We start from the raw sequence: 18,417 nt of genomic DNA, 5'->3' as shown, positions 1-18,417 counted from the left end.
GAAAAACAAACAAAAACTCATAGACAGAGACAACAGTATGGTGGTTACCAGAGGGAAAAGGTGGGAGTACTAAAGCCTAAGGAGGGTCAAATATATGGTGATGGAAGATCTGACTCTGGGTGGTGGACACAATGCAATATATAGATGATGTACCACTGAATTGTACACCTGAAACCTATATTATCTTATAAACCAATGTCACCCCAATAAATTTATTTTTTTTAAAAAGGGTACCAGGAGAGAAGTATTTAATCTTGTATAGTATAAGACTTCCCTCCTGTGTGTGAACACATTTCTGCCTCCACCCGTATCCAAGCTCCTGCCTCTGGCACGCCATCATTCTTCTGCCTTATCTGTTATTCTGTCTCGTCTCATTCCTGGACTTGTACCTTTCTCCCCTCTCCTTAGCTCCTCATCTTTAATCTGTCTTTCTCTCTTCTCACCCAGTATCAGTTCCTTCTTCCACATTATTATTAGCTCCCCTCCAAACTCAATACAGGGAAAGTACTGTTCAGTTTCTGGACTCTTCCAAGAAGTTAAAAAAAAAAAAAAAAAAGATCTCCTATAATGTAGGAGCACTTATTCTCAATACATATGCATCTGGACATATATAAAACATTTGTTTAAGTTGTCAAGAATAATGCATTTGTCATTCTTCTAAAACACATATACAAAGTACTTTTAAAAGACAAAACACAAACCAGGAAAGGAGTATTTTGCAAGTCTCCTAAATTTATATGACAGAAAGGAAAAAAAGAAAGCAAGAGCTTTTAAGTCCGGCAGATCAGTATCAAGTCTACCACTTTCAAGCTGTGTTGTTGGCCAACTCAGCTTCCTTTATTCAAGTTTCTTAATTTTTAAAATAAGAATAATATCCTCTTCCTCATAGGTGGCTACAGAAAATGAAACAGAACAAATGAAGCTGCCATCAGCTGCTAAGATCCACTAAACCTTTTAATCCTTCCATCTTTTGTACGTTTTCTTTACACACAGAATGATTCAATGGGCCTGTTTCAAGTACTTAAACACATACTCAGACAAGCATGCATGCATTCACGACACTTTCTCCTCTGAATACCACAGTATCCTTTGTCCCTCAAATTAGGCCACTGCTGCCAGAGACACTGCCTGATTCTCAGTCTAAATAAAAGTGGGGAGGTATTTTAGCATGAGATAATAACTAGGGATTACTTGTTTGTCACAAGCCCCCGTCCTCAGATAACGGACGTCTCTGTAACACCCTAGAACTTCCTTGTGTATTCATTTCCACTTGCGATACCAACCACAATATCACAACTGCCTGAAGAGCAGCTAACTTCACCACATCTTTGGTTTCCTGTGGGTGAAAAGAGCAACCATTGTTCCCATTGACATTTAAAGCCGAGCACTTTCCACAGCAATCTATACTCTGTACTTGTAAACATAATTCCTTCTTTTCCATTTTTTCTGTGATCATTCTAGACTAGGAGTCCAGGTTATTATAACAACCTCCTAAGAAGTGGTGAGAAACCTTTACACATGTACAACAGTTCAGAAAAAAAAAAAAAAAGAGCAACCGTATCATATACATAGAGTGGTATTAACTAAGTCTGTAGGTCATTTTGAGAGGCAGCCGCTCAGTTCTTAAAGAACTGTCAAGCTGATGGACCCAAAACAACTTCTGGTGTCACTTGCCTGACACCCTTTCTTAGATGTACTCTGGACACAAGAAAATTAACACACATCCTGACCAAGGAAGGGCTGTTTAAAGAGGCCTGGATCTCTGTCCAATTAGGCAATGGTGACCATACTCACTAGGCTGCACTTTTTTTAGTTAAAGTAATAACCATCCTTAGATGTTTAACTGGTGATACTTTCTTGTGTTTTTTTTTTGAAATATGTAAAACATAAAGGAAAAACCTGGAGAATACTATAATCCTCCTCAGAGTACATACCTGTGTCAAATCTTAACAAACTCCTATATTTGATTCAGATCTTTTCCCCATAATGGATATGGTTGAAGCCCCATGTTTACTTCTCTGAGACCTCATTCCCTTCTCCTTTCCTCCTCAAAGAAAAACACTGTCCTGAATTAGAGAATTATTCTTTCCACACAAGCTTTCTTACATTTCCCACTATAAACAATATACAGCACTGTCCATTGGCTTGCTTGTTGTAAAATTTGAAATGATATAGAAATGCACTATCATTCTGCAACTTATTTTTTTCATTTTTATGTTTAAGATATACCCGTTTTGCTTTGTACAGTTCTAGCTCCTTCACTTTATCTACTTTATAGTGTCTGACTATGTCATAATTTGATCCACATCCTCTCACTGATAGAGACATTTAGGTTTTATTTTGCTTCAATCTTTCAAAGAAAGTGAAATGGGACAAATATTAGTCCTAAGATCTAATGTCTTAATAGTAAGGGAGAAATGAAGAGTTGTCCCATACTCTGGAATAGAGAATTCTCTATGAATACCCTAAACAGACATTGTTCCTCATATAATGTATCTGCTCATACTACACATAGGGACATTCCTACAACAAATTTCAATTTTAACTTCTTCCCTAGTGGAACTCAGCTTCTTTGACCCTTTCTATTTTATCTTAGAACTTACTCTGAAATAATCACAGATATCAAAAATCACTAAATCACTAAATTACTCAATTTGTTTTTCACACACTCTATTCGTTTAATTACTCTCTCCAGTACCTTGTCCCCTACTGTTGGGCTTCAACAATTTCACACACAGGCACACGAGAATCATAAGATGCCTACACTTGTATGACCATCTTCCACCAGTGTCATCCTTCCCTGTGAACCTATACATGATATTCTAACTACCCTTTAAGAAATACTGCTGTATTTATTAATGTGTTCTTAAACACATCCACTTATTTTAAATGACCACTTTTATCATTAAGAGTGATTTTATAAAATACTACTAATGTGCTTTGAATATAGTATCTAAATATCACTTTATACTCTTATAATTTAACTTCCTTAAAACTTCATTAGAATTTTCCAAAATTACTAATAATATTTTCAGTGGACTCCAACAGGTTTTATCTCAGTCTTTTTACTGGTTTTACCAAATATTTGACTAAAATGAAATACAGAAAAGTGTAGGAAACTACAATGACTTCATTTGCAGTTAAAGTGTTCCCTTTTATGGTATCATCACTTCTGATGTGCACTAGAACTGCACTATGATCAATGATAAAAGCCTATCTAGCAATTTTCATATACATATATATATATTAAGCCTAACCAAGAGATATGTTTTTTTATTGATTTTAGAGAGAGGAAGTGAGATGGAGAGAGAGAGAAAGAGAAAAACATCAATGTGAGAGAGAAACATTGATTGGTTGCCTTCCTTATGTGCATCGATCAGGGATTGAACCCACAACCTTTCTTTTGGTGTATGGGACGACACTCGAACCAAATAAGTCACCCAGACAGGGCAATTTTCTTTTCTTTCTTTTTATTTATTTTTTCCACTGAGGCTATTTTTTCCATTGTTTTTCAGAGAGAGTGAAAGGGGGGAGGGAGGGGGAGAGAGACAGAGAAACATCAATGCGAGATAGATAACACATCAACTGATTGCCTCCCGCAAGCTTCCCAACCAGAAGCAGGGAGCAAACCTGCAACCCAGGTACTTGCGCTTGACCAGGAATCAAACCCTTTGACTCAAGGTTCGACACTCTAACCACAGAGCTACAGTGACCAGGGCACTGGCCAGGGCAATTTTCATACACACACACACACACACACACACACACACACACACACACATATATATACACACTTACCTGCATAGGTTTCAGTTTTCCTTTAATCTCCATCCCTGGAATTTGCACATACCACGTTGCTGCTAAATTTCGCTGTATAGACAAAAGCATGTTGACTGGTTTTAAAATTTCAATGTCATATTGTGGCAAGCCAGCCTGCAAGATAGTTCTGAAAGATAAACAAGAATTTATTTTGTATTTTTGAAATCTATATTTTAAAATGAAGACTATCATATTATTTAAGTTTCCACACAACATTTTCCTTAATAAGGGCTGCTACCAGAATTCTTTTAGAACATACTTCTTTTCACAGATCAGTCGAATCAGAATAAATCAAGTTTATATGCAGAGTTCTCTAAAACAAAGCCTATGCTGACTTCAAAGACACAAATTTCATGAAGTATGAATTTCATTTTTAACTATCTTCACAAGAACTATTTAATAATAGCAAACAGTGCAATGTCTTAAAAATAAAGGTTACATCCTCCTCAAAAATGGAGGACAAAGAAAGTAGTAGTCTACTTAGCCCTTAGTTTTATGTTATTGGTACTTCTCCAAATTAAAGGGAAAAACTCATCAAACCCTGAAGTTAAGCAAACAGATGGTAACAGTAATTTCTAGTTTGTCTACCAACAACCATTTGCACAAACAAGTAAGTAGTCCTGTCATTTAACAGAGCCAAGCCTTTCCAATTTATATTCAGTAATCCTTTATAAACCTGAGAGAGAATTCCCAAGTGTGATATGGTTTATAAATAAGAAATAAATCTTAAATTTTATTGCATTTTAAGCAGCTTTCTCCCATCTATAGAAAATAGCTATGTACAAAAATAAATCTAAATTATTGGGTAAACTGTAATTTGTAACAGGAAATGTTTATAGAATCAAAAAAATCACATCATAAATTTAGTAAGACAAAATGCAGATACTGTACTATAACGTACATACTTTGCTACTAACCACTGACCAAATACCAAGAGTCAAGGTTTCATAATTAGAAAAAATAAGGAGAATCACAAATCACTAGAGTATTTTACCCCTGGAAGGAGTCTATGAAAACTCTATTTATACTAAGTAACATACAATTTGATTCTATATTTATACCTGGAGAGTTTCAACTGAGTGAGTTGGATGTTCATTTTGTCAATGACTGGGGGAAGAGAAGAATGTTCCATAGGAACTAAGCTAAATTTGTTTTCCACTCTGATTAAACCCAGATCAGCTATCACAGCATTAGGTGATACTGAAGACTGAGGAATGATAATAACTGGTGCTTTCAAATTGATATCCATCAAAAGGCGGAAACTCTTCTGAGCCAAGTCTTTCATGCTGGAAGCAGCTCTTTCTGCAGCCTGTACCGTGGCTGCGCTCAAGGCTTCTTTGGCAGTCTGGAAATTGTTGAGAAAGTTCTGTTGGAAGAGACTGTATTTAGAGTTCCCCCAAAACAACATTTATTAAAAAAGGAAAAACTTTAGAAATTATTTACTTTAAAAAATTAAAAGGTGTATAAGAGATATTATTTATTATTGTGCTTATGGAGAGAGTAAAATCTAGAAAGATACACTCCTAAATATTAATAATTACTTCTAGGAAAAAAGAGTCCTTTAACTTTCATTTTATATATTTCAGAATTATTTGGTTCTTATGACAAATTTTGGTAACAATTTTTTATTTAATTTATTGGGATGACATTGGTTTACAAAGTCAGGTTTCAAATAACAATTTTTTTAAATTTCCTTTTTACCCATGAATGTTAGTTATTTTAAATTCAAATTTAAATAAAGAAATGGAGGAGAGCACTTTACTTTTCCCTAATTAAGTTCAAATCTATTTCTCTAAGTCACAGGAATAAAGTTATTCTTAGAAACTATGGTTTTGCCAGCTTATTTCTGAAGATTTTTTAAAAGTATACTCAGGCAGAAGATGCTTAAATGTCTACAACCTTGCTATCATTAGTAAGAATCAAAACTTCTTTATTAAGAGTAAGATGGATCTTACCTCAATTTTAACTAAAAACAAAGATTTTTCCCAAAAAGATCATTCTTAGAAATAATACTCCTGACGCTCATCCATTAATAATACAAAGCAACCTAAACTCCCCTCATGCCAAATAAATTACTTCCCTGAAAAATGAAACATGGCCCTCTCCTTCTCCCCTTCTCCCTTTTTCTCCCCGTAAGAAAAAATAATAACAAAATAAAATATGATGGTTTAAGTAGAAATCTATGACTTGTAAGCTTAGAATTTTATCCCTGCTAAGAGGCATAGGCAAATTTAGCCCACAATGCTTACACAGAAATAAGTAACTTTTAAAAAAGAATTTTATGGCCTTATTGATCATAATTATAATTAAAAGCTGTTAAGTTCCAATATCAGTCCTTCAAATGCCTACTGATTTCCTTAAAAAATTCTTTTTACCTCAATACCTTTCAGGGTATTTCATAAAACAAATAACACTGAAAAGCCCTAAATGCTTTTTAAGTACTTTTAAAATATATAACTATGAAAATGTTAAAGCATAATAGTTTACATGTTCAAAACAATGATGACAAAAACTCATTTGGTTATCCATCATGTAGATGATTTCCTTAACTATAAATGTTCTGTTCAGCATTTGGGTGTTTACCCACAACCCGTTTAGTAAAAATTTTAACTACCTAGGTTCAGATACATAGGCAAAGATATTTGGGCCTCAGTGAGAGATAAATATATTTAAAAATAAACTTACCAGGAGAGACATGAAGAATTTATGAACATAAACAATTTGAATACAGCCCACTTTGAGACTAAGTTTGCCATCTACTTTAGACATATCGGCATAGGCCTTCCCTTCTGTGGCATCTGGATAAAGAGTCATTTGGAACCTAAAGACTTCATCTCCCAAAATAGAGACAGCCTAAAAGTATTAAATTAACTGGTTACTACATCAAAATATCTGTATTATAAATAAGTTACATTATTACAGAATCTTTGATGTGTGAAGAAGCACCATCAAAATAAACTTTCAACAAATTATTAAACACTTATTTGACAATAATTTTTCCTATACCTATAAAAATTATTTTATCAATGTAGAGATCAAGCACTTAATTGGTCAGAAACAACTTTTACGAATCACTCAGCCCATACACACTGTGAAAGCAGGCTATGACTACATTCATGTCCAATCCCTAACAAGTACCTAACACATGACAGACGCTAAGTATATACAGAACAAATGGATAAAGTCACCTCAAAACTAAAGGTAAAAATAAATTTCAATACAGAAGCTTTTTTTAAAAAAATTACCTTTTTGTGAATGGACATCAAATCTACATTGGTAACAATGATATCCTGAAGTCTGGCAAACATGTCAGTTTGCTTTGGCTTCACAGAAATGGAGGCATCCATTCCTATGGGAAACATTACATTTACAAACTTTTCACCTAATCCAAGTGAACCAACTTAGTGGTACTTAAGTTCAATAATATACTAAAAGATACAGAATGAATAAAAATTACTTACTGTTAGACATACTAAAAGTATCAACTTCTATGTATGAGATACTAAGGAAGATTATATCTTTAAGTGCTACAGGTAAGTCATAAATAAAAGTGGAAATTTAAAAAAAAAATTTTTTTCAAGGAAAATTAATTACAGATTTCCAAATGCAAAATATTCTGTGCATTGGCAAGATCAGAAGTAGTCATTTAGAAAGACACAAAATGTTTGTTACATAGCCATTTCATAAACATTACATTATGAAAACTATTGCTCTGATAACTAAGCATAAATAAGTACAATTTGATGAATAAGTCCTATTCTTTCTATAATAAACTGTATCTAAAATGCAATCTTATAAGATTTCTCTCCAAAAGAATTTTTGTCATTCTCATAATTTCTAAAGGCATAATGATTTCTAAAACAGCTCCTACAGAAAGAATGCCTGAAGCTAAGACCGAGTAATCAACCAAACCATAAACCATACCAACCATAAGACAGATAATAAATATTTGTTGGTGAGGTTTAAACGGCCCCCGTGAGGTAGGGACGACCCCGGTCAGGTCGAAACGGCCCCGGTGTGGTAGGGACGACCCCGGTGAGGTTGAAATGGCCCCCGTGAGGTAGGGACGACCCTGGTCAGGTCGAAACGGCCCCGGTGTGGTAGGGACGACCCCGGTGAGGTTGAAACGGCCCCCGTGAGGTAGGGACGACCCTGGTCAGGTCGAAACGGCCCCGGTATGGTAGGGACAACCCCGGTCAGGTTGAAACAGCCCCGGTGTGGTAGGGACAACCCCGGTGAGGTTGAATCGGCCCTGGTGAAGTCGGGACGGCCCCGGTGAGGTTGAAACGGCCCCTGTGAGGTAGGAACGACCCCGGTGAGGTTGAAACAGCCCCCGTGAGGTAGGGACGACCCCGGTCTGTAGGGACAACCCCGGTCAGGTCAAAACGGCCCCAGTGTGGTAGGGACAACCCCGGTCAGGTTGAAACGGCCCCGGTGTGGTAGGGACGACCCCGGTGAGGTTGAAACGGCCCCCGTGAGGTATGGACGACCCCGGTGAGGTTGAAACGGCCCCCGTGAGGTAGGGACGGCCCCGGTGAGGTTGAAACGGCCCTGGTGAGGCTCAGACGGCCCTGGTGAGGTTGAGACTACTTCAGTGAGGTTGGGACAAATAAAGGGGACCAGTATGGACTGATGTACAGGGGTAGATACAGAAGCAGAGCAACATTGAACAGAATGTTAAACTACAGTGGGAAGCCTGGGGAGGGTTGGGGGGGGGATTAAGAGACCAACTGAAGGACTTATATGCATGCATATAAGATTAACCAATGGACACAAGACACGGGGCGGGGGGGGCGGGGGGTAGGGTCGGGGGGAATGTCAAGGGGGGGAAAAAAGGAGACATTGTAACACTCTTTGTAATACTTTAAGAATTAAAAATTATTAAAAAAATAAATAAAGAAAATAAAGAAAATTATCTAAATTACAAAAAAAATAAATAAATAAATAAATATTTGTTTAACGAAACAGATTTTTAACCTTTTTTAACTGCTTATGATGTACCAGGCACTTTTCTAAATCTATGTAAGTGTTTAAACTTAATCCTCACAACGCCATGAATAATTATCTCCATTTTATAGAAACTAGAAGTTGGGCATAGAAAGATTAATTTGCTCAAGGTCAGCCAGTAAGTGTTAGAGCCAAAACTGAACCTTGGCAAGCTGGCTCCAGAACCCATGGAATAATCTGAACTCATCCTTATATTAAGCAGATGGTGGGTAAAGGTTACAAAATTTCTTTTAAAAACATCTACTCTTGATGCTATGTAAGCAAGAAATACAACAATAAGGATAATGACATTTAGTTTGCCCAGTGAGATATTATCATAATACATATTCACAGTTTAAAGTTATATCATTCTGAAAATGCAAACATAGGAGGTTAAGCCTTAGACTTATCCTGAAAGTTTTAAAATACATGGGAATGTGTTGTGTCAGCCATGAAACATAACAAATTTACTTCTAACATTTCCAAGTACAACTCTGAAAAGTTTGCATGAGTCTTCAATGCAAGTAAATCAAAAGATGACTCATGAGAAATGTACCATGCACACACTTATTCTTCCTGGAGATCTATGTAAGAAAACAGAAATACATACACCAAGGAATCATTACTTACCATGTATTCTAATATCTGCAATGCTACACTTCTGATCACAGACCAAGACATTAAATGAATTTAATTCAGCCATGATCTTTAAGTCAAACACATCATCTTGAGAAGTATTACTGGACACTGAAAAGTAATAAAAACCTTATCATCAGCAAAGTGCAAAGTTGATATAATAAGATGCAAACTATTCTCAAATTCACTAAAATAAAAGTGCATTATGAATATGAAGAACCAAAAAGGCCTTTATTAAGGTTATATAAAATTAATATGGATTTTGAATCAATTTTCAAATGTCCATAAGACAAAAGCTAGCATATTCCCCTCCAAATTAAGAATAAAGATAGCCTTTAATAGTGCCTTAAAAGTACTATTTGATAAATGGAAAATTTACTATAATTTTTTTCTGGGGGAAAAAAACCCTGTATGTTAAAATTCTAGAATGCTACTGAAGCTAACTGATTTTGAAATCCTTTTAATATCATATATTAGATGAAAGAAGAATATTTCATAAAAAACTAAAAGAGTAATAAATAGTTGATAAAATATATTTGATTAACTATGACACATACATGTTAACTATAGAATAGATTTCTCTAGATTGTATCCTGTTTCTCCATGAAAAATCCTAAAATGAATTCTATGAAAAATGAACACAAAGGGCTGAAGTTTAAAAAAATACCAAAAACAGTTTTATAATGTGTGTGTTTGTATGTGTATAAGAATCACAATCAAACGGATTCCCTTAACCAACTTGAGTCCAGGTCCTGATTGAGGAATTCAGGATATATTTTCCTAGAGCTCCGTCTTGCTTGAGGGAAACAGACCTTTTCCTGTAACAGGTAAAAGCATGGGGGCAGCAGTCCTTAACCACCAAGATGATAATGGTTTTTTCCCTTAAGATTTAAAGTAGCATAATCAAACCTTAAAAATCAAATATACAGCATAACAGGAAGACTATCTTTTAATTAAATTTTTTTTATAAATATATTTTATTGATTTTTTACAGTGAGGAAGGGAGAGAGATAGAGAGCTAGAAACATCGATGAGAGAGAAACATCGATCAGCTGCCTCCTGCACACCTCCCACTGGGGATGTGCCCACAACCAAGGTACATGCCCTTGACCAGAATCGAACCTGGGACCTTTCAGTCCGCAGGCCGACGCTCTATCCACTGAGCCAAACCGGTTTCGGCTAATTAAATTTTTTATAGTTTATTGTGAACTTAAACATTGCTTTTTCATTTATTCAACAGTGTATGTGTCTATCTTATATAAGTATTTCCACAAATGTTAATGTAGCAAGTATATTACAACAAAAGTAAAACTCTTTTAGTCTAGTTTATAGCAAAATTATTGCTCTGTTCCCTAATTTAAAAAAATCTGATCCTTTACACTTGAAAGATGCCAGTAAGATTAATATAACTCAAATTGGTAATGGTCTGAAAGTACATTGCTAGATGTTAGATATCTATATCACATGATACGGAAGAAAATTAATTAAAATGATATTTGCTTAAAAATAGGCACTTGTTCACTCAGGATATAAATATTTAATATTTAATAGCATAAATCATATGTTTGAGGAACATGTACCCATATTAGTATGTGATTTAAATACAGTTTGCATAGAAACCAAAGAGGGTCTGGTCTGTCTCTTCCATGAGATTCTTCCTTTTGTGTTTTAGAAAAGCACCTAAAATTGTTGAGCAGCAGGTAGGTTTACTCGATGGACTGAAATGGATTTTTGTTACTATGCATGATTGTATTTGTATTTTAATTTCTTCCTTTTTCCCTTTCATTGGTATGAATACTGCAGAGACATCAATGCAAACATATATAAAGGATAAAATTCGCTTTCTTTTGAAACTAACCTAATCTATCATAGCAACTATAATAGTAAGGTGCTAAATATTTATCTTAGCTTGAAGATACAAGTTATTATATGATTATTAAAGTTCAGACAGAAAGTATTAGACCATGACTCAAAAGCTAATACCAGTTTTGACAATGAGACTTCTGGACTCCCCCACAAGTGGCTTCAGTTCAGATTCCTTTTCAGAAGGTTCAGAGGATGGAACAGCAGATGATAAAAAACCCATGAGGGATAATAAAGCTTCCAAATGAAGTACTAAGTCTAAGGATGAAAATGAAACCTAAGATAATAAACAATTAGAGAGGCAGATGTCAGATACGGTAACATTTTCATGTTACATTTCCAATTCCACATACACAAGTAGCACAAAATCATTCCATTAAGGGCTTTAAAAAAAAAAAAGAACTCATTATTATAAATTTAACCTTTACCATAATTCTAATCTCAACAGAACTTGATGGGTTTTAAGTAAAGATATAGGAAGTATTATCAGGCCATACTTAGGTCAGTCACATTACATATGGGTTCCAAGACAGACCAATACTACATGGACTGTCAACAATGTCTATACTGAGCCATGCCATTAGCATTGTCCTTACATTTATTTTAATCCTAAAACCAATACATAATTCAAATGTTTCACACATCTATCAATACTATGCCAAATAACCATTTTTAAGGGAACAAAATTCCCTTAAAAATGTATTATTTGTATACTCAACAAGTAATGATTAATTCATATCTGGGAAACAATCTTGTAGAAAATCAAATCAACTCTCTTTAAACATTTTATTTAAACTCTTTATGCATGTCTCTTATCTATAAGACTAGAGCTATTATTATTGCCACCCTTATTTTCATTTTAGAATTTACAATCTCACAACTAAAGATGGCTATGAAACTAGATTTACCCATTAATATAACCCACCTTATAGTGAATTTAAAAAGATTTACCTTCAGTCTCTGTTTGGTATTGTCATGAATGGTTTTAAATTCCGGTCCATCACTGTCTGCCTACAAATAGTGGAGGATTAAACCACTGAGTTGCAAACAGTAACATTTATATATTATTTACTTTTCAAAATACTGTATGCTATGAAAATACTATAAACATATTTCTTAAAGGCACAGAAGAGCATGCCAAAAAAAATTGACCACATAAGCATTTCTCAAATTCTGCAGAAGCAAGACCTCAAATGCTACAGGTAGGGGAAAATACTAGTATATCCAGATTACAACAGATTTTGTTTTGAATGAAAATGGAACTTTATATGCTCTCACTTATTCCAAAACATAGGGTTAACTCCGAAGATTACTGAGATTTCCAGGATAGTCAGATGTTTGCATAATCTACTATAATCAACCAGTTTTAGAATGAAAAAATTTAAGGGAGAAAATTGAAATATTAAATATGGGGGGATTACATACGTTCACATATTAAAAAATCCTAGAAATGAAACTAGATACCTTTGTCAATAACATTTTCAGAAGGGGTTCATCAGTTACATTAGAAGAGTTAATAATATGAAGAGGTTCTCCTTTAGAGTCTAAAAGAGAAAAGGAGGGGGTAAATCCATTAAGTCTTTTCAACATTTCAAACATATGTCCAAACAGACAAATATATGTTTGCCAAAGCTCATAGAGCTATACATTAAAATGGTGAATTGTACTGTATATAAATCATACATCAATAAATCTGGGTTGAAAAAGAAAGTCCATAAAAACAAAAAACCAGCACCAGCTAATTAAAATGTTGTTAACATTTGGTAGTACTGGAATTACTCTGAACAAATCAGAATATATTAAAGAATAAAGCTAAAAAATACATAAACTAGGGGTTATTCTCAATATGAATTTGCTTTACTTCAAGTTAACCCACAGAAGTCCTATAAACTTTAAACACCCATAGCAACTTTAAAAGTTGGCTTAATCCACTTTAGAAAGTGAATCTGAAAGGTCGAGGTTATCATTAAAGAATAACAGTATTGTTTTTATTTTAATATTTTATTTATACCCAAAACAAACTTTATGATTTTTTAACATCCTGGCTTTAAGGAAGCTAAGTTACCCATAATATTTTAATATTTCCTTCCTCATTTATCTCATTTCAAATCAGATGATTACCATGTTTGACATTTTCTCAGAAACTAATAATTATATATCCTCTTATTTTTCAGTCACATTACATATGGGTTCTAAGACTATCAACACTAAATGGACTGTGAACAATGTCTATACTGAGCTATGCTGTCACTCTTGTCCTTAAATTTATTCTAATCCTAAAACCAATATATAATTCAAATGTTTCATGTTTCCATCAATGCTATGCCTAATAACCATAGTGAACAAAATTCTCTCTTTAAGGAGTGAGGCTACATAGTGATGTTAAGTTTTTCTTCTATATATTTCTGTATTATTTAATTTTTATTTTTACATATACAAAGGAGTGTACAAAAGTAGGTTTACAGTTGTGAATATGCAAAACATAGTGTTAGTTAATAAACCTATTGTAATAATCATTACCAGCATGTCTTTTTCCATATGGAAAACTGAAAATCTACTTTTGCCCATCCTTATGCTAATTTCATTAAAAATAAATTAAAAACACTAATATAATTTTAAATAAAGAAAGAAACAAATAGAAAGTTATTTCCTAATAAATTAACTTACCTTTTCAAAAAGGATCCCTGGGCTCTATACCTGGGTATTGTACTTGGTTCCCGATTTCCTAATATATCAGTTCCCATAGCATAATTATAATGAACTCCTATCTTTTACAAGTACTGAAATGTTATGTACAGACACTGATGACAAATGTTTCATATTTCTTTCAGATATATTCTACTTCATGCTAAATGTAGACATCTACCTAGATATAATCTTACTTATGATAACTACATGGGTAATTTATTTTTAAATATCACATTCCTTTGTATCGATGTAATAAATTTAAACTAACTAAACAGTTATGGTGACACTAATAAATATGCTTAATGCTGATAAAAAGGTAGGGACCATCTGGCTATTCCATGGATAATTTACACAGACTATACTTCACACTTACCAGTAAACTCAAAGCATCGCATACTAATTTTTTTTAGATAAGCTTTAGCAGTTAGGTCATAGGTTTTAACTCTAGCTTCCACTCCAAGCTGGAGGACATTTAGTTCATGTAAAGGCCTTCCTTTCTTTTCTGCTTTTTTCATCAAAGTAACCACAACCTAGAAAAAAGTACCAGTATTACCACAAACTATTTCATTAGTATACAAGGAAAGTAAGTCAACAATTTAATAACCATCCATAGTGATATAACCCAAAAATTCACACCATGTAAAGATGTTTATTTCTACTTGTGCCTGGAAATTGCCTGGGGCTATTTACTTTGGTAGGCACATTTACTTGTTCAGACTTAAGTATTTCTCCCTAATTCCCACAAGTCCTAGTCTGATGAATGGCTTTTCATCTGAAAGTCTGTGAGATAAACGGTCAATTTTTATACTACACCTAAGGCAAAGTTTTTCCATCTTGACCCACTGACACTTTAGGCTAGATAATTCTTTACAGTAAGGAGCAGTCCTGTGCACTGTAGGATGTTTAGTGGCCTCTACCCACTGTTTCCCAGTAGCTCCACCTCCCCAGATAGTGACAATCAAACATGTTTTCAGACAATGCTGAGTATTGGCCTAAGAGAGACAGTGCAAACTGCTTCCCCTATCCCAATCACTGACCTAAGGAAAGGGAACTATAATAATATGTATTACAAATAATAGTAAAAAGGACTTATAGATTTTCTATGTATATGTTAATAAACCTATTTGCAAACAGAGTGATTTATCTATCAATGTTTCAATTATCAAAGCTTAAAAGTCTTTAAATATTAACCAGAAAAATAGCAGAGGTTTAACATGAAGGAAGTTAGTTTCAAAACATATTTCAGATCAAAAAGAAGAACTCATTTGTTTAAATGTTTATTATTGTTAACTCAGAGAAAGAACACAACCTCTATACAACTATTTAATGATGAAGGGATTTTGGAGGAAGTTCTTGCAAGTCCCTGTATCCGCTATGCTTTCTCACATATTCACAACCTTATGCCCTGTCCTAGCCCCTTTGTTGATCCCCTTTTCTCAGACTATATCTTACTCTTTACTAAAATTCGCTCAAATGTCACTCCTTTCAGGAAATATTCCCTGATGCTCCCAGACTGCTTAGATGCCCTCGCCCTACCATCACTGCCTCAAGCTCCACTAGGCATATTTTTAATGGGAGCACTACCAAAATTTCAATTGTTTGTTTTCTTGATTGAATTCAGAGTCTATGCTGTTTACCTCTGTATCCTTGGCACTAAACACATGCAATGAATATTTCTTAAATGTGTGAATACAGAAGAGGAAAATACATTTAATCTTCCCTCAAGAATCTGCAGATGGAAAGCAAATAGTGGTAATGAAACATTTTAAAAATGTAGACATACTGTGTTCTATTCTATTAAGGATTTCTAAAATCTGCATAGAATTTTCCTATCATCTTTTCCCTTTCCTCTCTTTCCTACATGAAATCCAAAGCAAGCCACCTCCCAATTATCCTAAAATTATCTGAAAAGCACATTACAGGGCAGGCTACCATTTTCTCTATGAAATATTATATCCCTCAAATATAATTCATTTTTAACAAACTCTCAAATTTTAAAACATTACTACTACATACAAATTATAAATAGCCTATATAAGATTTTCTCATTTATATCAATAACTACAAGTTTATCTTAGTAGAGGTGATTCTAAATATCCATCATTTATTCACCTTACTTTATAAAAACAGATGAAAATTACATACCTCTTTGATTTCAAAATTCAGCAGCACATTAACAATGTCTACAGATCTAATTTCTTCTACTCCAGCTGTTAAAGTATCTTGTGAAATACGTACGTCTTGTTGTGATACAGAGATTTCAAGTGGCCCTTTAATTTCACCTAAAGGTATTTAAAACAAATATATTCACCTTTAAATTCTTTTTTTCCACAAATACTCACTGAGGACTTATACAAGTACACTCAACCTAGTGCAGACACTGAAAATCCATAAATTAGTAATGCACAGCTCCAGCCCTTAGAAAGCTTATGGGTTAGTAGAAGAGATGTATATTTTAACATACAAACAAACAAAATAAGCAGGCTACACCTAGTCATATTAAATAAACGAACGTTAATATAAAATGCACAGAAAGCACAGAACTAGGCATGACACTCTTATGGGAGGTCAAGAAAAGTTTAACAGGAGAGTTATCATTCAAGTGGACGTCTTCACACAAAAGTGACATTCCAGGAATAAGAAGAGAGGTTGTGGAAAACCATAGAGTGATAACATCCCAATAGATTTTTCAAATAGAATGTAGTTTCTATGACTAAATCATAAGGAGCATAACAAGAAAAAAAGAGGGAGTTATTAGAGCCTCTTATCCATACCAAGAAGCAAAGTAAAGCTATACAAATAAAATGTCGGAAAATCTGTACACCTTGAGATGCAATAAAATTGCTCTCTAAACTGTAATACACAAAACTAGTAACAGCTATCACTTGCTAAGTGCTTACCTCTGTGCTAGACACTATACTAAGGGCTATCCATGGCTAAGCTCATTCAATTCTTACAACAACCTTATGAGATAAAAACTTTATTGCTCTCATTTCACAGGTGACCAAACTGAGGTTCCAATAGATTCAGTACCTTGCCCAGTATAAATTATACCAGATATTGGCAGAGAAACAGATTCACAGGTAAGTGGAACAGAAGAGAGAACCCAGTTATAAAACCACATGTGTATAGACAAATAATTTTTTACAAAGGAGCCAGAAACACATAATGAAGTAAAGATAGTCTCTTCAATAAATGGTGCTGGGAAAATTGAAAAGGCACATGAAGAAGAATGAAACTTGATTACAGTTTGTCCCCATGAGCAAAAACTTATTCAAAATGGATCAAAGACCTAAATATAAGACCAGAAATAATAAGTTACACAGAAAAAAAATATAGGTACCGAAGTTATGGAAAACTTTGATACATTATATGTATCAATATAATGTGTCAAATATTATATTGATACATTCATATAATGACTATGGTACAGGAATTAAAAAGGCAAGGGAAGTAAAGGCAAAAATAAATGAATGGGACTATATCAAACTAAATAGCTTCTGCACAGCAAAAGAAACTGACAACAAAACAAAGAGTCAGCCAACCAAATGGGAGATGATACTTGCAAACAGTAGCTCTGACAAAGGTTTACTTTCCAAAATATATAAAGAACTCATAAAACTCAGCACCAAACAAACAACCCAACCAAGAAGACACACAAACAGCCGATAGATGAAAAGATGTGCAACCTCACTAGCAATTAGGGAAATGCAAATCAAAACTACAATGAGATACTATCTCATACCTGTTAGAATAGCTATTATCAACAAGACAAATAATAACAAGTATGGGAGAGGTTGTGGAGAAAAGGCAACCCTCATTCACTGCTGGTGGGAATGTATACTAGTACAACCACTATGGAAAATAGTCTGGCGATTCCTCAAAAAATTAAGACCCAGCAATCCCTCTCCTGGGTATACACCCAAAAAACTAGAAAACATGTATTTGCAAAGATATATGCACCCCAATGTTCAATGTAGCATTACTCAGAGTGGCCAAGACATGGAAACAACCAAAGTGTCCTTCGATAGAGGACTGGATAAAGAAGATGCGGTACATATAAACAACGGAATACTACTCAGCCATAAGAAAGGATGAAATACTTCCATTTGCATCAACATGGATGGACCTTGAGAATATTATGCTAAGTGAAATAAATCAATCAAAAAGAGCTAAGAACAATCTTATTTTACTCATATGTGGATATAAAACTGAAACTCGTGGACACAAACAGCAGTGTGGTGGTTGCCAGAGGGAAGGGGGTGGGAGGTAAAGGGTGACGGGAGAAGATCTGACTTTGGGTGGTGGGCACACAGTGCAATATCAGATCTTGTAACACAGAAACCCACACCTGAAACCTATATGATCATATTAACCAATGTCACCCCAATAAATTTAAATAATAAAATTCCAGAAACCCAGATG

At 34.3% G+C, this 18,417-nt stretch overlaps 1 protein-coding gene across 3 annotated transcripts in view; it reads right to left on the bottom strand.

The window, feature by feature from the left end:
• The window catches only part of VPS13C (vacuolar protein sorting 13 homolog C), a 183,367-nt gene that overhangs the window by 74,829 nt on the left and 90,121 nt on the right, over positions 1-18,417 (bottom strand). For all 3 annotated transcript variants that reach the window (XR_011472254.1, XM_070421598.1, XM_070421608.1), the window contains 10 exons: positions 16,138-16,274; positions 14,366-14,522; positions 12,769-12,848; positions 12,256-12,315; positions 11,425-11,581; positions 9,436-9,552; positions 7,065-7,168; positions 6,505-6,672; positions 4,881-5,185; positions 3,799-3,946 (listed from right to left, as the gene is read on the bottom strand). Coding sequence is in view for 2 of the 3 variants with exons in the window: in XM_070421598.1 (XP_070277699.1) it covers positions 3,799-3,946; positions 4,881-5,185; positions 6,505-6,672; positions 7,065-7,168; positions 9,436-9,552; positions 11,425-11,581; positions 12,256-12,315; positions 12,769-12,848; positions 14,366-14,522; positions 16,138-16,274 (1,433 nt within the window). In the remaining variant the exon portion in view is untranslated. The remainder of the gene's footprint in view (positions 1-3,798; positions 3,947-4,880; positions 5,186-6,504; positions 6,673-7,064; positions 7,169-9,435; positions 9,553-11,424; positions 11,582-12,255; positions 12,316-12,768; positions 12,849-14,365; positions 14,523-16,137; positions 16,275-18,417) is intronic.

The sequence above is a fragment of the Myotis yumanensis genome, unplaced genomic scaffold, assembly GCF_028538775.1.
Source record: "Myotis yumanensis isolate MYYU_CA2020_CCGP unplaced genomic scaffold, mMyoYum1.0.hap1 SCAF_1, whole genome shotgun sequence".
Lineage (NCBI taxonomy): Eukaryota > Metazoa > Chordata > Mammalia > Chiroptera > Vespertilionidae > Myotis > Myotis yumanensis.
This window is presented reverse-complemented; position numbering and strand designations above follow the sequence as displayed.